The sequence below is a fragment of the Leptonotus elevatus genome, chromosome 16 (genome assembly GCF_054856555.1).
Source record: "Leptonotus elevatus isolate MCC_2025b chromosome 16, RoL_Lele_1.0, whole genome shotgun sequence".
Lineage (NCBI taxonomy): Eukaryota > Metazoa > Chordata > Actinopteri > Syngnathiformes > Syngnathidae > Leptonotus > Leptonotus elevatus.
In genome coordinates this window covers 10,753,357-10,773,352 of record NC_141254.1, presented here as the reverse complement: position 1 = coordinate 10,773,352, position 19,996 = coordinate 10,753,357, and the positions used below count along the sequence as shown (strand labels likewise).

At 38.7% G+C, this 19,996-nt stretch overlaps 3 protein-coding genes and 1 non-coding gene across 5 annotated transcripts in view; 2 read left to right on the top strand and 2 right to left on the bottom strand.

Moving 5' to 3' along the window:
• fryb (furry homolog b (Drosophila)) overlaps positions 1 to 699 on the bottom strand; it is a 46,999-nt gene extending 46,300 nt beyond the window's left edge. Inside the window, exon 1 of the mRNA XM_086098053.1 lies at positions 561 to 699. The gene's annotated coding sequence lies outside the window, so the exon portion shown is untranslated. The remainder of the gene's footprint in view (positions 1 to 560) is intronic.
• A 3,865-nt stretch (positions 700 to 4,564) lies between these two features.
• medag (mesenteric estrogen dependent adipogenesis) lies at positions 4,565 to 8,443 on the top strand. Its single transcript, XM_086098821.1, has 6 exons — positions 4,565 to 4,725; positions 5,265 to 5,563; positions 6,260 to 6,363; positions 6,449 to 6,567; positions 6,643 to 6,795; positions 8,197 to 8,443. The coding sequence occupies exons 2-6, from the start codon at positions 5,370 to 5,372 to the stop codon at positions 8,209 to 8,211; spliced, it is 585 nt and encodes a 194-aa protein (XP_085954947.1). The 5' UTR covers positions 4,565 to 4,725; positions 5,265 to 5,369; the 3' UTR covers positions 8,212 to 8,443.
• On the bottom strand, positions 8,363 to 11,360 carry alox5ap (arachidonate 5-lipoxygenase-activating protein). Of its 2 annotated transcripts, none has more exons than XM_086098822.1 (5): positions 11,182 to 11,360; positions 11,039 to 11,105; positions 9,864 to 9,934; positions 9,255 to 9,336; positions 8,363 to 8,642 (listed from the first exon to the last, which is right to left on the bottom strand). In XM_086098822.1, exons 1-5 carry the CDS (start codon positions 11,249 to 11,251, stop codon positions 8,477 to 8,479), a joined length of 456 nt encoding a protein of 151 aa, XP_085954948.1. In that variant the 5' UTR covers positions 11,252 to 11,360; the 3' UTR covers positions 8,363 to 8,476. The 2 variants fall into 2 exon arrangements, with proteins under 2 accessions (XP_085954948.1, XP_085954949.1); XM_086098823.1 differs by having other exon boundaries at positions 8,514 to 8,634.
• Positions 11,361 to 12,314: 954 nt separating this feature from the next.
• On the top strand, positions 12,315 to 12,386 carry trnae-uuc (transfer RNA glutamic acid (anticodon UUC)). Its single transcript has one exon. It is a non-coding gene; the product is annotated as a tRNA-Glu (tRNA).
• The last annotated feature ends 7,610 nt before the right edge of the window (positions 12,387 to 19,996 follow it).

The following is a 19,996-nucleotide window of genomic DNA, read 5'->3' as shown; positions in this document are numbered from 1 at the left end:
GTTATTTTGGCCATTTAAACTATATATTGTGTCAATTTGTAAAACTTTTTTGAGTTTTATGTCATTGTGTGTGGGCAGGCTGTAGTGTCAGACCCCCCCCCCCCCCAAAAAAAATCAATGCACCTGCCACACAATATTATTATTTAACGCTAATCAACATCACAATCAATTATTTCCCATTTAAAGCCTAGCCCATTTTAAATCATTTTATATTGGTTGGTTTTAACTCTACCTCCGCTCACATTAGTAATTAGCAATGCTAATTTGGCTGCCTTTTTGTCACGGCACCATTATCATCAAATGTACGAGTAGCATATTTCTTCCTCTCGCAGCAGGCTGCCATTATTCGCCGTGTAGTTGGCTTAAATGTTGCAAAATGGTTTCTTTTTCTAATACCAGTCGTAGCCGAAGCTAAGTCATTAGCCACCGAGCTAGCACAGAGCCCCCGTGGTCGTCACATCTTCCATCAAAACATAGCCCGCCTCTGCCTTTGTGGTCAACGCCAAGGCAGGCAAGCAACGTCAAACAGCCCCCGACACGACATGAAATCGCAAATGTACCTTCTCTTCGTCGACGTGTGCGCTCACTGGGCCATCCCGGGACATCTATTCAGCTTGTTTTTGTGATGTTTGTCTGGTTTGTGTTCATCCGTCCGTCTGTCTCGCCTCCTCGCTCCGGCTGACAGCACAACAGCACCGACCAGCACACAGCAGCGAGATGGCCTGGGACACGCCCCTAGCAACCAATCACAGGCTCCCGTTCGGGAAACTGGCACCAAGGGCGTCTCCTATTGGCCGGTGGCAGGTGCTCGTCAACGTGTCGCTAGGGGCGCACCTCGGCCCAAGGGCAGGACACCTGCCATGGAGGATGCTGAGCGAGTCAGTGAAATGATGGAAGAAAGGCCCGCAGGCATGAAAAGGAGAGACTGAATATGTGTGTGGGTTTAAAGCAAAGCAGCTGTGCAAGCAAATAACGGGGCTGACTTGTATTCAGGCAACACGGTGGACAACAAAATTTCTGTTGGCTGTTTGTCTTTAAAGGACCCATGAAAATGACCACCTTGACCCTGAAATGGCAGCTTCAAACCAAAATGGCTGACTTCCTGTGAATTTTAATTTGCTTATAGCTTTTTCAGACTTATTTTTGTGGTTCTTCATAGTGAACCTGTTTACCTAATTTCTTGCTGTTAAGCGAAACAGTCTTTGGGGGCTGAATTGACTTTCTTGTTCTGCCAACATGCAAAGCCGAAAACTTTTTCTTTTTTCTTTTTTACAATTTCACATGGCCCATTTGTTTGAACAAAATTAAAATGTCTCCGACAAGTCTGTCTATAAAATACCCCAAATGACTAAGATTGACCCTGAAATGGCAGCCTTAAACTAAAATGGCTCTCTTCTTGCATTTGAATTTTATAGTATGGATTCTTGAGACTTTTTTGTGGGTCTACTAATGTTGAACCTACCTGCCAAAATAGTTCCAGGGGGCACTATTCTGTATTGATGCTCCTCGCTTAAAAAAATTAATTAAATAAATTTTAAAAAATCAATCATCAGCATCATTGGGTAGCTAGCATGACTGATATCAAGAACAGCCTTCAAAAAGATAATGGTGCTAAATTTTTATTAACACTATCACAAACAGTCAGTCTTTCTGGTCAATTTAATAAAAATCCAACACACAAGAACCTTATCAGAAATTGTGCAGGTGCACCAAATATTGTAGCGGCTGTGAGTGAACATTCACAGTTGTGGTTTGGTGGCTATAAATAGAGAACTGTAATGTTGAAAGAAAGCAGGAAGTGGAGCAAGGCTTCAGTTCTCTATCAGGAGCATTCACACAACTCGAATCATAGTTGTAGAACAGGATCACGCGTGCTGCATGCTTCTTGTTAGTCAAGTTAGATTTTTTTTCTTTCTTTTTTTTTGTCCAATAAGATTTTAGCCTCAATGGGTTGCCATGTCAATCTAATCTGCCCAGGGCCTTCACAAGCAGTACTGGCCAGTGTTACACAGCTGTTTTTTTCGCCTTTGTGTGTGTGAATACGTGCCGTGCGTGTGTGTACATACTGTAAAATTCACGACAGGTGAACATTTTGAGTCCATAAAATAAGTTGACCTACTTGAGTAATGCATCAGATTTATTTTTGTTTTTGACTTTTATTCAAGTAGCCCAATTTAAACAGTACAACAAGCTGCATTTCAGACTATTTAAACGAAATTCTCAAGAAAAGCTTAAAAACTTGTGCCATTGCCATAATAATAATAATAATAATAATTTCAAATATAAGAATTCTTAAAAGACCTTTCCATGAAATGTAAGACTGTTTAAGCAAGGGCACGTACATCGATTTTGAACTTAATAGCAACTTGGAATGAATCAAACATTCTTAGGGCCCATTCATTTGAATTAGGACTATTAAAGCTTTAAACTTCTTCTTCTTCTTCTTTTTTTTTTTTTTACTGTTTAGGGTGCTCAGACTTTTTAATGTCATCCTTTAAAAAATAAGCCTTTTCTAAGAGAGATTTTTTTAAATCAAATTTAATACATTTACTGTCACTTATATCAATTTAAAGAATTTTCAACACTTTTTAAGGACACTTTTCTAAGAATGATGGACATAAAAATGAAGAAAAGGAATAGAGTTACGAAACTGAGAGTGAACTATGAGAGTGGAACTTGCCAAGGTGTAGCTGAAAATTCCTGAATTAAAAAAAAACTACAAAAGTTGCATTGATTTGCAGTAAAAATATCAATTGAGTTAAGTTTTTAATTTGGGTGTGAAATTCATAATTTGTTGGTTTTGTGTTCAACTGATGCATTGCATGGCTCATTTTGTGCACTGATATAATACATAGCCAAGTTTTTAATTTGGGAGAAAAAACATTTATGTTTTTTTGTTTTTGTTTTTTACGTTGTTCCGTTATTACCATAGCCTTATTCAATCGTTTGATAGATTTTCCTGTTTGGGATTTCAAAATAAAGTCCAGACGCCTTTCGTCCTACTTTAATGAAACATCAAATAGAACAGATGTCAAAAACGACACTTTCTAATGGTTTCCTTCTCCTTGTGGCATATTTTATTTTCGTGCTCTAACTAAGACGTCAGCTATTCGGTAGTATTTGTTTTATTTTGAAGGCTATGTTGAACCAACCTCCGGCGCATGTTTGTGGCTACTGGCTAGTTAGACCAGTTAGCTGGCTAGCTGCGGACATAATATCCTCTCACCAAACCTAAATAGAAACACAGACGAATGCATTACTAATTAATTAAGTGTGTCATGTTATAACACGTCGCCCGTTCGTTGGTGTAAAATCAATATTCGTGTAGGGGGAAAAAAGCGTTTTTTTGTTTTGCCTTCCCCAAGTTGCTATGTTAACTGAAGTCATCGTTTGTTGTGTAGCTTTCGCGACCCCTAGAGGACCTCTAAATAATCGTCGTCGTCTTCTCATCTGTAGGTCCACTTGTACTGGAAACGGATTTACACTAATAACATTACCGACATTGTGTTCCTAACTGGAATAACAGATTTGTACTACTGTGAAGAAAAATCTTTGTTTCATCGTGATTGGGTGCGACCAGAGTTTGAGACCAGTAATTAGGTTGATTCTGCACATAAATGGATATAAAAGGGAACTTTCTTTGTGTTGAGAGAATTTTGTTTCTATATTTCATTTAATATATAGCCTATTAATGAACAACAATGGGTTTTTTTTTAATCCAACAGGCCACAACATTAGGTACACCAAGCTTTATGTGTTTGGTCATCAATGTGTATTGTCTTTGCCCGTTAGGAACACTGTTGGACAGTAAATGTAACAACACTGTTTGTCCAGTGAAAAAGCCAAATGCGTAACAACTTGCTTTCTTTTAAACACACACTCACAACAATATTGAAATTTCGGAAATAAACGTGTGAGGAAAAAAATAACATTTTATTTAAAGAAAATGTGTAATGTTGTCAGGAAAAGTATTTAATTTTATGAGAAAAAAAATCAATTTTGTAAGGATGGAATTTTATGAGAAGAACATATGTAATTACAAGTAAAGCATGCAATTTCTGAGAAAAAAAAGTAATTTGTCAGGAAAACAACATGTAATTTTGTGAGGAAAACATATGTCATTTTAGGAGGGCAAAAAATAATTTTTTGACGAAAAATATTTAAGCTTTTTATTAAAAAAATAAAATAAACTCTTGGTCAACATAAAAACAACAACATAATTTTACAATAATTGTATTTTCATTTTATTTTTTATTAAAGAGAAAAAGGTTTTACAAGAAAGGCTTGTAATGACTTGCAAAACTGAGGTCCAAAATGTCCCTCAAAGGCCACAACCTCAATGGCTTGCAGTAATCTGGAGCACATGAGTCAAGCAGTTTAGACCACAGAAACTTTAAAAAAAGAAAAAAAAAAGTTTTCCTCAATTAGTTGCAGGGAGAGGAAAAAAACACTTATAGCAAGTGGGAAAGTACACAGCAGCGAGTCTACGTTTTTGTTGTTACAATGAGGAGGAGTTCAAAGTGTGCAAACAGATAAAGGCGGCAGTAAAACAAATACTTGGAGACAAAAAGACAAACGCCCGCCAGCATAAGCAAACACGGCGTGGAGCCAAAAAGCCCAGTATGTTGTCATTAAGAGATAAAGTCACTCCGGGTGACTCACTGGTCGAATGGGTCGAACTGGCTTTTGCCACAGCCACACACGTAAACTTTTATCAACTGGCAGGTAAACGAGAAATTAATTTATAAATATTTTACAAAATGCTGGAGGGGCTTCACTGGGTTACACAAATTTGTGAGAAGGGGTTATAGTGTTCGTGTGTTTGTGTGCGCGCGTGCCTGCGTGCCTGCGTGCGGACCCACTTGAGTACACGTGAGTGGAAGCTATAGAAACAAACGCTCTTGGGCTGCTTTCAAAATAAGGACACGGCACTTTTGTTTTTGTAAATGTCAGATTTTCAAACATACATCACCAACTGGAGTTTACTGTAATCACATTTTGGAGTTATAATTTAAGACGGTTTAAACAAATGACTGACTTTTTGAAGCCACTTTAGTGACATTCATGACTTTCTTCTAAAAACTGTCAAATTTAAGACTTTTCGAGGCTGCTTTTATCAAATCCAAGATTTTAAAATAAACTTAAATAATAAATTTAAAGACATTTAAATTAAGACTTTCACCAAATGTTCAATAATAGGACGCTTTAATCAAGTCTAAGTAGGCCTACATGGAAGAATTTAAGTTTCGTTTTATTTTGTCAAGAGCCCGGAAGTGGCACGCTCTCACTGGCTTCCCGGGGTTCTTAAAACGACTGGAGGCGCCGAGTAGCCAGCGTCACATTATAGCGAGAACGATCAAGAAGTCCAGATGAGACCAGCCGAACAGGCAAGGATGACAGTGACGGAGCTTCACGACTTTCTCCGGAGACCCCCGAGCGGATTTTCGGTGGAGAGCAACCCCCTGCGCACAGTCATCCACGGGGACCCTGACAGCAGTCTGCTGCTGGCCGACCCCTGCGACACGTCGGCGGGCAGCGTCGTCTTCCACGGATCGCTGGGCAGGTTGGTTTGAAAACGGAGTTAATCAATAAAGTCGAAAGTTATAAGAATGAAAAGTGATCAATGCTGACATTAAGAATTAAAGTTTTAGAATTAGAGTTTTAGTCATGTGAAAAATATTGGCATCAGTATAAGTTTCTACAAAGTGATACATTTTTAAACATAAGAATAGTTGTTGTTTTTGAGCATAGTGAAATATGTTAAACCTACAAACTATAATGAATCATAAATGATTGTATGCAAACATGATTTAAAGTTCTGTTTCAGTCGCGATTAATGTTTAAGTGTAAAGGTTTTTCAACAAAGTCATAAATGTCAACATAAGTACTGCATCCACATTTCAGTTGTATTTAAATGAAGTGAAAAATGTGACATGAAAATATAAGAATTCAGCAAAGTGATAAATGCTGAGATTAAAGTACAAGAATTAAAGTTGAGTTTTAGTCATGTGAAAAATATTGGCGTCATTATAATAATTAAATCTGTTTCGTCAAAGTGATACATTTTTAAACACAAAAATGTAAGTTGTTTCAGCATAGTGAAATATGTTTGATATGATTGTATGCAAACACAAGATTTAAAGTTCTGTTTCAGTCGTGATAAATGTTTTAAGTGTAAAATCTTTTTCAACAAAGTGATAAAAATGTCACATGAAAATATATGAATTCAAGTCATGTTTTTTTCCTAACAACTAAACAGGTGCGTCACAGTGACAGACTTGTGTCAGTATAGCAACTTCCGGAGGAGCCTGGTATCCAAAAACATTTTCATGCTAATGACCATGCGCATGCCTGAAAACACAGGTACAGTATTATGCCGAACGCTGAGAGACGAGCATCACACGCATGCGATTGCACGTTAACACACATTGCTGCTCATTCCCTGCAGAGGTTGCTAAGCGCTACGTCGTATGCCTCCGCGGTGCCGACCCGATGGTCCGGTGGCACATGGAGGCGGGTCTGGACTGGGCCATCTCGTCAGTGGCGGGTGAGAGCTACGGTGTGGAAGTGAGTCAAACTCTTCAATGCTGAGTAATTGTCCTTTTTTTTTTTAAAGCTAACGGTTGAATCCGCCTCCCCCAGGTAGACCTGACCGACACGTTGCACAAATGGGCGGCCCGCAACATGTCCGGAACCAGGGTAGAGTGGCTTGATGCCTCCTTCACGCTCAAATACCACACAGATGCACTCTTTGACTTGTCGCACTGGCTGGGATTCAGCAAGAGGAAGTTCAAGGTTCGATTCGCATTTCTGACACTGAATGCTGAGAGTTGAACATTACACTCATTCTGTTGTGTGTCTGAACACTTGAATACTGAGACCAACGTTAAGGTTAAAAACAAAGTTACCATTCTGAACCTGATTGTCATGAAACTGCAGGCCAAAGAAACATAATTTTGTGTAAATGCTGGGAGATGACCAACCAAGAAACATCTAGCAAGAAAATGCATTCACACTAATGTAATTTTACAATTCTGATCCATTTACAATGCAACTTTATCACAAGCAAACATAATTTTGTGTAAATGCTAAGAGACAAGCATGAGGCTTATCATGTATCAAAAAACATTTACTGTGAATACTGAAAAAAAGCATTCACGCTAAAATAAATGCACAATTCAGATTCTGATTATATAGTGCATGAATGTAAAACCAATATTGTTTTGCACTAATGCTGCTGAGTAACACTCTTTCCATTGTATCATTTTTGTGTGTGAATTCTGCAAGGTGAGCATTTGTGCTATGAATGAGCATGATGCTGAGAGACAAGCATTCACACAAATGCTAGTGATGGTCTAATTCATTAAAAAAATCAAGTGAATGCTGAGAGGCAAGCACGCCTACATAAAAAAAAATTTATTGTGTGAATGCTGAGAGACGATTATTTACGCTAATGTTGTTGACCGTCCCCAAAAAATTGGTGAATACTCAGAGATGAGCATTACTACTTCGTTGCACGTTTGTGCATACCCCCCCCCCACCAAAAAAAAAGCATTTTTCGTTATTGTGTGAATGCTGAGAGACAAACATGACTGTTTACAACATTGTACCTAAAAACGTTGTCCTTCATGTCGTTGGTGTGCATTTCTCAGCATTTACACAGTAGTTCGGAGGGACTCTATGCAAGTCTACTGTAGATTCATTGACTTCTTCTGCATTACATATAAATACAGGCTTCTTTTGTATAAAATAGTGTGTGAATGCTGAGAGATGAACATTATATGATTCATTAATTCAATTTTGTGTCAAGAAAAAATAAAATGCTGAGTTGTACACCCCCCCCCCCCCCACACACACAGGTTTGTTTTACTATCTTTGTGGGGCCATCTCATTTACATAATGCATTTCCTAGCACCTAACCCCAACCATCAAAAATGATTGCCTACTCCTATTCCTTACCCTAACCTCAACCATAACCCAATTCTAACCTAAACTCAACCTAAAACCAAGTCTTGACCCTCAAAAAGAGGTCTAAACTTGTGGGGCTCAGCAAAATGGCCCCACATGGACGGGTGGGCCCCACAACTCTGTGAAATCCCAAAATGTTGGCCCCACTATGTAACAAAAACAAGACCACACACACACACACGCAAACGATTCTAATGCTATTTTGTGTCATCTCTTGTTGACTGACAGTTGCAACTGTACTGAGGGAGGCGCCTCACTCATTCTGGCGGAAAAATGCGATTGGATGCCGCCTCCCGGGAAGCCTCGAGGAGGAGGAAAACCTAATGACGATTTAAAAAGCTTGCTTGAGTCAACACGCTGCATTATGCTGTTGGTATTGTTATCATCGTACTGTATAATAGACGTGATCATTTGTACATTTTATACTCACTGTTTTATTTATTGCTTGTTCAAATAAATGCAAAAAATGACTTTGTTGGTTGGGTCCGTCTTTGTTGGTGCTACGCCGCTAAGGTATTAGCAGCAATGCGGAGGCGGCCTTGGTGAGGGTCTCCAGCAGTTCCTTATGACAGCCGCTCTCGCAGTAGCGCACCAGCAGGTAGTTGACAATTCCAAGCGCGCACATCAGCACCAAGAAGAACAGCACGCGTTTGCCAAACAGGTAGCCTGGAGTGCTTCATGCAAACGTAGATGTAAACAAAACAGTGAAACCACAACAAAAAAAAAAAGAACAAGAATTGTGAAAATGCTAGCATGTTAACTGTTAATATGTTGACATGTGTAGCAACCTGAAAAGAGAAAGCGCTAAGGCTGCTTGATAAGGGACTGTATTCAGGCGCTATTATGAACAAGAATAGACGACATGCCCACTTGCTAATATTGCTATGCTAACATAAAGCAAAATAGCAAACTGAGTAACAAAAGCACCAAAACAGATAAAGATACACAAGTACAAGATCTTGGCTTGTTCTCAGATACTTTTGCCAATGTTTACATGCTAACAGTTGCTATGCTAACATATAACAAGATAGCAACCTGAGTAGAGAAAGTGTTAAGGCTACTGAACTTACAAGGATTTTATTGTATGTCTTGCTAACGTGCTAATGGTTGGTAGGCTTGCATACAGTATAACAAATTATTAATTTCTCCAATGAGTGGAACAGTTTGTGAAATTTTGAAGTTCAATTTGGAACATGGAAGTCTCCATGCATTTTGACAGGAATTATTTCAATGAAAATGTGAAATTTTGGGAATGTGGAAAAATTAGAAATACATTTTTTTTTTACCTTTGTGAGGTTTGTCCCATGTAGCCCAAAAAGTACTTGTGACGCACCAGCACGTACACCAGGCCAGCAAACGCAGCAGGAGCTTGAAAATACACATTATTATTATTATTATTATTACTATTCATAATGCTACCCCTCAAAAAGAAGCCCTGCTCTTGGTTTTGAGAAATGCTTCTTGAGAATGCAAATTTAAAAGCTTGAGTGTGTTTTTAATAGGGCCGCTTTAACCAACATCACTAATCTCATGACATTCATTTTATTGGACTCTAGGGTGACTGACTCTGATTAGCCGATACTTACTTCAATATTGATTTTACATTCTCATTGATCAAATGAGAATTGATGTTCATGCACTATAGCGAAATTGCAGCGATGTACTATGTCCTTGTTTTCGATTATTCTGTCCCTTTGATGGTGTTAAACAAGGTCACGGGAAACCACACAGAGTAATATTAGTGTTTGCATATCATATTCTACCTTCAAATAAACAAACACACACACACAAATGCACACACATACACAGACCCCACCCAACCCACACATGAATATGCACACGTTCATAAACACACACAGACAAAAGGTTAGTGATGGCGCGTGTTAATGGTTGACCTTGGCTGAGGCAAAGTCCGGCGCACCACATGAGTGCCAGGAAGGTGGCGTAGGCGTCCATGCAGTTTCGCCTGCAGGGAAGTCACACCAAGGCAATGCTGGGAATTAGCTTGGAATACAATAGTTAATGTAGCGCTTACACAAAGTAGTCACAGCGCTTGACCTTTTCCACATTTTGTCATTATGTGACCACCTTTTTCACTAAATATTTTACTCATGTTCCGCCTCCAACCCGCAACAGCGCGCCAAAATCGCTGTGCCTCATATTATATCATCATATTAAAAGCAATAAAAGTCACGTGCCATTGTTGCCCTCACATTAGCATCCGCGAGTGTCCGACCTAAGTGATTGTGTAACAGTTACAATGATATCAAAGTGATAACGTGTTATGCAAGACAGGATGTCCTTTAGCAAGTCAGTGTTTTTCAAAATTGAGTCCACAATTCGTAACTTTGCAAAATAACATATACGTGTCTATGTGGGGACTATAAAAAGTCTACACACCCCTGTCCAAATAACATGTGATTTAAAAAAACAAAGCCAAGATCAAGCCTTGCAAAACTTTTTTGACAATTAACGGGACCTCCAACGTGTGCGACTCAATAAATCTTTTCGAGGGGGGGGGGGGTGGAGCCAATGTGGTTGCACAAGTGTACACACCCTATTTTACCTAGGATGTGGTTGTGTTCTGAATTCATCACGCACATTCAAAATACAGTAATGTTAAATGTGAGTCAGAACACATCTGACACCATTTTCAGTGCCTCTGATTAACGCCAAATAAAGTTCAGAAGTTCTAGTAGGCTTTTCCTGACTTTTAATTTTGCTTTGTTGCTGTGCCATACTTCCACCAAATTTTAATAAATTCATACTCAAAATCATATACTGTAGTGAGAAACTCAGTCAACTCAGTGTACAGAGAAACTGCTCAGGCACAAATAAATACATTTAAAAATAAGCTTCGGGGGATTTGCAGCTTCACCAAGGTGAGTTTAGATGGCTTGCGCCACAAGAAGTGGCACAACCTGCTTCCTGCTGAAGAAACAGGAAGTCTTGTAAAAGTGTCTGAAATGTTTGATTAAAAACAAAGACTCATGGACAGTCAAATTAAAAAAAATAAAAGTGAACACTTATACACATCGATGTGGTAGAAGGCAATTGTAGCGGCTCTTACTTGGCGCAGGACACTCGCTCGAAAGCGGGACTGTTGAACTCTTTCTCCACTTTGAGGGCAAAGAAAGCTTGAAAAAGATTCAGAGGGAAGAAAAATGAAAACAAATCAATCAATAATTGATGTGATTGTCAAACCTTGCTCACCGTTCTGCAGCACGCTGACCAGGGTGACAACCACCAGCAGGTAGATGTTCTCCACCACTATGTTCTCCATCACGACGGGATGATGATGATTATGATGATGATGATGATGATGATGATGATGATGATGATGATGATGATGACGACAGTGGTGATGACTATGAAGACGAGGACGGGGGACGTGCACAACTGCTGAGCGACAAAAAGACACAATGCGCTACTCTGGTGAGCTTCCCCTTTATGCAAATTAGGCTTGTATTTGCGTCATAGACATACAGTGGATAGGAAAAGTCTACACACCCCTGTTCAGATGGCACATGTTTGTGATGTAAAATAAAAAATGAGAGCAAGATCAATTATTCCAAAACTTTTTTCCGCTGTTATGTGATCTATAACCTGTACAACTCAATTGAATTGTTGTTTTTGAAAGGGGAGACAAAAAGAGGTAAATAATGTGGTTGCACAACTACGGGCGTCCTCTTAAAAGTGGAATGTGACGGTGGTTAGAATTAAACAAGTGCCTCTGATTAACACCAAATCCTATTTTAGATGTTCTAGTAGGCTTTTCCTGCCTGAATAATTTAGCCTTTTTTGTTTCGGGAAAAAAAACAAAAACACAAACAGCAGTAAGCACATTTGGTGGGCCATGTCATTCATAGGTGAAGTAAAAAAAAAAGTATGTGTATGTCAAATCTGAAAAAATAGTTCGTTTTAAATGATAAATTAATACATTGTATATATATTTATGTTTTACACGTCTTTTTTATTTACTCTATGTAATTGTAAATAATAATACTACAAGTATTTTTGATTTTACTAATAATGTGATGATTAATTACATAATCTATCATAATTAAAACAATACATAATGTTATTTATTCTAAATTAATTCATGAAATTAAATTAATAATACTCAACAGCCCCGGGAGGGCCAACGAAACGTGTTACCTGGCGTCAAACTGCACCACCTTGTGTAAGGAAAAAGCAAGTGTAAATGAATAATTCGCCTTGAATAATTTACCTCATCATCAACTTTGTCGTTATATACGGGCTGGAGGGTGTGGATCAACAGTGAATTCCCAGTCAATTCGTTTTCTTTAGTAATGTAATCACAAAATGTTTTACTTTGGCGCATCTCCCATATGGTCTAGCGGTTAGGATTCCTGGTTTTCACCCAGGCGGCCCGGGTTCGACTCCCGGTATGGGAATTGTGTTTTATTTTAATTTTATTTTTATGTAAGACACGTGCGTTGAATAAGGAAGCCTCTGAGGACAATAATAGTTGAGCTCAACTGCCCTTAACTTTTCCCCATTCATTTTCAATTGTAGTGCTTAGTTCAATACCGACGCAATATATTTTTGGCCACTGACGGGCGGTGGCGCTGCAGGCACGTTTTTTAGGGTAAAAGTCAACAGGATGCGGTCTATTTGAAAAAATGCTGTGAATCTATCTGCATTCGTTTACATCGCGACGCCACTTGCAAGCTGGGCAGCAATGTTTGGATTTTTCTACTTTAACATCTCATTAAGCGATTTGATAGTAACATTTGTCATCTTTTTTTTAATTTTGTTGTTGTTGTGTTTTTCGTGTTGCATTGCATCGTCCATGAGCTATTTTAAGCATAAACTGATGCAAATCGGCAACTGAGGTGGTTTGAATGAAAATCTCATGTATTTGCGTTTTATTTATGTGCTTAAATGCTCATATAATTTGTCTATTATGATGCAAGTGGATTAACTTTAATTTCTAACTGGTAGGCTTTGAATCTTTGCCTAGTGTTTGGGTAATGATTTGAGGTGATTTGATGATGTTGTGATGTTAAACATGAATATTATAATTGTGTGTTAATTTCCTGTTTAAATGTGACAGTTTGAAAAAAACTGTCACATTTAAACTTGACCGTGTCCCTCGGGGAGTCCTGTGGGGGGTGCTTCGGGAGTATGGGGTACCGGGCCCCCTGATACGGGCTATTCGGTCCCTGTACGACCGATGTCAGAGTTTGGTCCGCATTGCCGGCAGTAAGTCGAATTCGTTTCCTGTGAGGGTCGGACTCCGTCAAGGTTGCCCTTTGTCACCGATTCTGTTCGTAATTTTTATGGACAGAATTTCTAGGCGCAGCCGGAGTGTCGAGGGGGTCCGGTTTGGTGGCCTCAACATTGCATCTCTGCTTTTTGCAGATGATGTGGTGCTGCTGGCTTCTTCAAGCCGTGATCTCCAGCTCTCACTGGAGCGGTTTGCAGCCGAGTGTGAAGCGGTTGGGATGAGGATCAGCACCTCCAAATCCGAGACCATGGTCCTCAGTCGGAAAAGGGTGGAGTGCTCTCTGCGGGTCGGGGATGAGGTCCTGCCCCAAGTGGAGGAGTTCAAGTATCTTGGGGTCTTGTTCACGAGTGAGGGTAGGTTAGAGCGGGAGATCGACAGACGGATCGGTGCAGCGTCTGCAGTGATGCGGACGCTGTATCGGTCCGTTGTGGTGAAGAAGGAGCTGAGCCGAAAGGCAAAGCTCTCGATTTACCGGTCGATCTACGTTCCTGTCCTCACCTATGGTCACGAGCTGTGGGTCGTGACCGAAAGAACGAGATCCCGGATACAAGCGGCCGAAATGAGTTTCCTCCGCAGGGTAGCCGGGCTCTCCCTTAGAGATAGGGTGAGAAGCTCGGTCATTCGGGAGGGACTCAGCGTCAAGCCGCTACTCCTCCACGTTGAGAGGAACCAGTTGAGGTGGCTGGGGCATCTGGTTCGGATGCCTCCTGGGCGCCTCCCTGGGGAGGTGTTCCGGGCATGTCCTACCGGCAGGAGGCCTCAGGGACGACCCAGGACACGCTGGAGAGACTACGTCTCACGGCTGGCTTGGGAACGCCTTGGGATCCCATCGGAGGAGCTGGCTGAAGTGGCTGAGGAGAGGGAAGTCTGGGCTTCCCTGCTAAAGCTGCTGCCCCCGCGACCCGACCCCGGATAAGCGGAATTGAAAACGGAACGGAACGGAATGTGACAGTTTGATATGTTTAGTGGTGAATAACATTTTATTTCAATATACAGTAGATTTCTGGAAATATTTGTTCCCACCTGGAGTGTAAAAGTACTCTCTAAATGAAGTTTGTAATCATCATACAGGGCTCCAGTCCAAACTAATTATTATTATTATCATAATTATGATCTCTAACCTGAAATTTTAAGGGTAAGGCGACTTGCCAAGTAAATATTTTCATTCTACTCTTTTTTTCACTATATTACTAATAAGTGGTCTGACGTATGGAGCAGAAGTGTGTTAACAAAAAAAAAAAATTTTATTCAAGAATAGTCGTTTAAAAAAAAAAGTATTATTATTTTCTGTTGGCTTTTGCAACCTTAATGAAGTTTGTGACTTTTTACCTAGTCAAAGTTTTCATGTCCTCCTTGATGTTTTTCAATTAAAAAAACAAACAAAACTAATATTAATATAATTTTTCATTTCAAATCAATTTTTTTTGCTAATTATAATCGTAACTTTAATCAGATCTTTGATTTCAAATCTATACATTAAATTGCTATCATCTAACTCTAAAAACACTTTATGGGCAATGCAATTGCATGGGGTGAAACGTCACTACCCGAGGCTTCATTCAGTACCCTTGGGTGACCTCTAGTGTCAGTAGGGATAATTGTGCATTTGGATTTATCATCCCAAAGAAATATGTGACAGCTTCTTGTGAAAAATAAATAAATAAAACCGTAAAATGAAACAATAAAACCTAACATCGCAATTTTTAATGTGGCAGTTACTCAAATGACTTGGCAATGCAACTGTGTTTTATGAATGAGCAATTTGTACCCCATCGCAGAAATTACACCCATGAAGCAACACTTAAAAAAAAAAAGACTTTGAAATTGTAATTTTATTGAGGAACAATATTTTCTGCTCTTGTGAAAGGATGTAACTTCATGCTAAAAAAGAAGAAAAAGCAGCATACTAAAAACATCTATGAAGATTGATCAATTTAAGTGTATAGAATCCAAAATATTTAAATGTATAGAACTCAAAGCATTAAATATTAAAACAATAACATTATGATCTCATTTTTATTTATGAAAGTTGTACTGGCTCAGTCAGGGCAGTGATATTCGGGTAGCTTAACAAATACATAGTGGCCATGGACCATTGTTAATGTACAGCCATGTAAAATATTGTGTAATACTGCAGGGTATTCTGTATTGGTGTAATATTCCTTTTTAATGTTCATTAGTATGTTTTTTCTTTCTCTCATGTTCATTCTTGTTCTGTGTGATGGAGGTGTCACCTTTTTGTAATGCCTTTACATTTTTTTTCTACTTTTGACCTATTTATCTCACCTTATTTTTCATTTATCATTTATTTATCCCTCAAGAGACAGATCATGTGGATGTCCTGTGAATAAAATTTGTTCAAACTTGAATTGAAATTAGTTTTCTTTTTCCAGTAATTTCAGTTTACATTAAATACAATAAAACTAAAATTAAGGGCTATTCACCACAATAAAGCCTAAAATAAAGGCTGTTAATTAAAATTATGGCTAATTTTAAGGCTATTAAAGTGTACCAACAAGCTACTAAGTTCCACTGAAAATAACATTTCGAAAATGTTTACGTGTATCTTTAAGAAATTAATAGGCAGATTTGCTATAGAGTATCCTAACAATAGAATAGAATATGCTCAACATGACTGGTTTTGATTTGTTAACTTTCATATAAGATATAAAATAAAATGTACAATAAAATCTAATCATTTTACTGAAAATAACATTTATAATTTTTTTATGCATATCTTTAAAAAAAAAAACAGTCAGATTTTCTAGAACTTCCTAAAAATAGAATGACAAATAGGCTATGCCTACAATGACTTGTTCTGATTTGTATTGACTTTCATATCAGATAAAAAAATAAAAATACTTAATGCTTTCAATTTCTTATTAATCTGAATTTAGCATGTTCAAAAATCAACATTTGCACAATTTAAGTGATATTTACTTACGCTTGGGTCGGGATCAAACCGGGGTCTCCAAAAGACAAACTTCCTCTCGTGAGACACTCGTTTATCGCGATGGTTCGGGCGTGCCCACTATCTGCGGCTGGCCCATTTGTGACCATTTTATATATCTGCGTTAATACAAATGTTATCACATACTGTGACTCGCAAAGTGTCGTCCTAATAGTGGGCGCCCTCTTATGGTGGGGGGAAAAAATCACGGCCCAATTTAGCTGCATCATATTTAACTTTTTAGTACATTTGCATTTAATCTGTTTATTTTATGTGCAATACATTTCAATTGAAACATAATTTCATGTTTTACATGTTGTCATGTCAGGTTCTGTTTTCCTTGTGTGTTCTCCCTTGGTCTTGTTAAGTGTGTAATCCTGCCCTTCCTCGTGTGAACCAATCAGTGCCCTCAGCCACTTGTGTCTTGCCCCCAGGTGTGTCTTGTTGTGTTATTAGCGTCTGTGTATTAACCAAAAGCCCTCTTGACAGAATGAACCAAACCGAGAAGGACCCAGCGGGAGCGCTGTCACCCCAGGAACAATTCCTTGCCTCCGCAAGGCAACTAAAGGAATTGTTGGATGAACTCGGGCGTCGCCTGGCGGCGCTCTGAGTAGTGTTAGAGTAGATACAATTTTAAGTATTGTACTCTTTGCGTGTTCAATTAACTGAATGGTGAGATTCTGGTGAAGAAGTCCCTTTGCAAAGGTATTATAATTATCAGAAGCTTCTGATGACAACAATTGACGACACTGAAGCCGTGTTCCATCAGATTGTGTGTCGTCTACTCCGGCACATCATTATTTATTGAAAAGTGGGTGAATACGAAAAGTCTCCTCCCTCAGCAAGTTCCCAGGAATACAAATCAGATTAGAGAAAAACAATACATCAGCCTGTGCCTCCCCTCTTCCGACCGGCAGAGACCGGCCCCAGACTAAAACTCCCTTCAAGATAGCAAATGGAATAAACCCGTTGCCCTTCTTCTGAGAGTGAGACAGATAATACAATTCTATTCATTGAGCCATACTGCTATAACTAAATCCAAAACGGCTAAAATATAAATTGAAACTGAAAAACAATGTTAATAACTTAACATTCCCTCATTTGAGCTCTTGAGAGCTCAACACATTAAAACATTTTTTTTCAATGGTTGTGTGGTAAAAATAATTATCCTTAAAACATCCCTTTAGCAGAAGAGGAGGTAGTTTAGCAATCATATGACATTAAAAAACAATTTGATACATTTAAAAGATTTTTAGTGGAATAAGCATAGCATATGTGAGGCTTAACATAAAATGCTGTTCATTAAAAAGTGTCGCAATGTATCGGCAGACGAATATGTGTTCTTTGAAGCCATCTCGTGATGAAGTTCTTTGTTGAATGGAAAAAGTGACGCAATAGTTTTTCTCTTCTTTAAGAATCTGGGGTAGACTACCCAAATTCTTCGATTTGTCACCGGGATTATTCTGCCCGAAAATGTGACTCTTCGTGGAATGATTGCCCAAGAAAACGCACTTGACTTGATCCGTTGAATGATGTCAAAACGATGTCGAATGATGTCGAAACGGCCGCTCCAGAACGAACACTGGGTCAGCTGACGTGGCTCCCAGGTCGGAGGTGATAAGATTGATGATCATCAGTTGATGAGATAGCCGGCAGCCTTGTAGACCAGTTGTGGAATGTCTCCATCCTTCTTTCTGTGCAGCGAACTGCACAAGATTTCCTCTCCAACCCCCTGGGGCCGTTCTCCTGAGTGCAGAAACTTTTCATTTTTAGTTTCTCATAAACTCACATAAATTTTATTTGGAGGAAAAACCCTGATAGTTTTTGTTAGTTGGGATTAGTAAATGTTATTTGGTTAAGATCCGTAGGTCCTGTGCTGTTGGAACAGGAAAATATCTATTTTTTTACATTACAATAGAGCCCAGCCTTTGATTGAGTTGAATGACATTCGCTCATTCATTAATATAAGACAGAGCTTGTAAATATTTATTTTTCAAATAGGTTTTGTTCAATAATAGGTAATTTTTTACCACGACTAAATTTGTTCTAAATTTGCATAACTGTGCCTTTTACCATCCTGAAAGGAATCATTTTACTAGCATACATATATTCTCTTCTCAGAATCCCATGACCGGCCGAATCATGATGATCCTGGAAAAAGCTCACATATATTCATATTATCTATACTCCTTTGCAAACACTGGGCTCCAAACATTACATTTTTCAAATGTGATTCTGAGATAAAAGATATAATATAATATAATTACCTTCATTCGGCGAATATGCATTATTGTCCTCTTTCCCGCTGCAAGCTTACCTTTCTTCTGCTCTTGTTTTGTTCCCTGTAGATTTCTTCAAACTCAAACTGTGAATTATCCCATTCAAACTCATCCTGTCAATTAGAGTGTAGGCCGATACCCCACAACCTTTTTAATTTTGTTTTTAAGTATGTTTTTAATTTTCTAACCCACAACCTTTTAATTTTGTATTTAATTTTCTAATTTGTCTACATTGGTTAATTTCTTAAACATAAACTCCCTCATTTGACAAAGATCCACTGATTTTTTCAAACACGTCAAGATAAAGGGAGGATAAAATAGAGACCTCATAACTCAAAAGACGTCATAAATAACACAACCCTCTAAATCAGGCTATGAGGTAAACGAAAAAACTACAAAACACTACAATAAAAATAAGCACAAGCAGATACAATTTAAGACACTAATATATGATGACTTTGGGGCCATAAAAAATAGAGGGAACCATATTACTCTAATTCTCCTAGAGTTAAGCAAACTAAAATTATTTAAACTGCTAATCAACCTCACCTCTTTTACAGATTAGTGGGGCTCACAAAAAACACAGCACGCAAAATATTTCTGGGATTCATAAAACACAGTGCTGTTAAAAAAAAAATCTAAAATTAACCATCAAACTCTTAGTTAGTCTTTTACTTGTTACTACTCATTTTATTTTATAATTTATTTTATACTGTAGCTGCAGCTGGACGAAGTCCAAAAAAGTTCCTCACGGGGAAAATAAAAGTATATCGTATCATATCATATTAATAAAATTCCCATTGTACCAATTCAGAAACTGATTCTCCCAAAAATATAGGCAAAAATTTAGTAGGCTATAGATTGAAATACATTTTCTCAATCCCTCATTTCAAATTTACATATGTCGTTCTCAATTTCCTGAAATATCTTGCTATAGATCACAGTTCCCCACTCAACACATTAAAAATGACTTGCATATACCCATGTAGCATATCTCTGACCAAGGATCACATCCCATTCCGACCACCAACTTTCTTAGTCCAGTCCCCCCAGCAGAAGGCAGGACGGCAGCTGTTGTCAATGTTCAATCCTGGCCAGCAGGGCGGCTGCTGTGGCAGCAATGTTCAAAGCAGGCATTTAGATTTCCTCTGGATGCAAAACAGCCATAGGGGAGAAGTCACTGGAATGAGGCGTATACACAGTCACTGGGCATTGAGGAATTTGAGCATTACGACTGTCTGTAGGCACAGGAGGAGAAAGACTTGCGCTCTGGGCTTTTGACCTTTGATCTCTGCCACATCCATTCAGAAGCTGTCTGCAATGTGGATCCGATGACACATTTTCGGTCCTTCCAGGCGCTCACCTCGATCAACGAATGCACCCGGCAGATCCAATGCCCTGCAATGCCAGACTGAGGAAATGGGATCATAGCAAGACAGTTCACTTCCTGCTTTCTCAAAAATGTTTCGTAAAAAACAGCTTTTTTTTTTTTTAAATACCCCTTCAAAATAGCTACTAGCAATACTTGCAAATACAACGTATCAG

What these genes read in the sequence shown, in the direction of transcription:
- alox5ap (XM_086098822.1), bottom strand. Translation starts at nt 11,251, where the DNA reads ATGGAGAACATAGTGGTGGAGAACATCTACCTGCTGGTGGTTGTCACC. An exon ending in GGTCAGCGTGCTGCAGAACG is followed by an intron (nt 11,106 to 11,181) that starts GTGAGCAAGGTT and finishes ATCTTTTTCAAG; the next exon opens with CTTTCTTTGCCCTCAAAGTG. An exon ending in GAGCGAGTGTCCTGCGCCAA is followed by an intron (nt 9,935 to 11,038) that starts GTAAGAGCCGCT and finishes ACTTCCCTGCAG; the next exon opens with GCGAAACTGCATGGACGCCT.
- medag (XM_086098821.1), top strand. Translation starts at nt 5,370, where the DNA reads ATGAGACCAGCCGAACAGGCAAGGATGACAGTGACGGAGCTTCACGAC. An exon ending in GCGCATGCCTGAAAACACAG is followed by an intron (nt 6,364 to 6,448) that starts GTACAGTATTAT and finishes CATTCCCTGCAG; the next exon opens with AGGTTGCTAAGCGCTACGTC. An exon ending in GTGAGAGCTACGGTGTGGAA is followed by an intron (nt 6,568 to 6,642) that starts GTGAGTCAAACT and finishes CGCCTCCCCCAG; the next exon opens with GTAGACCTGACCGACACGTT.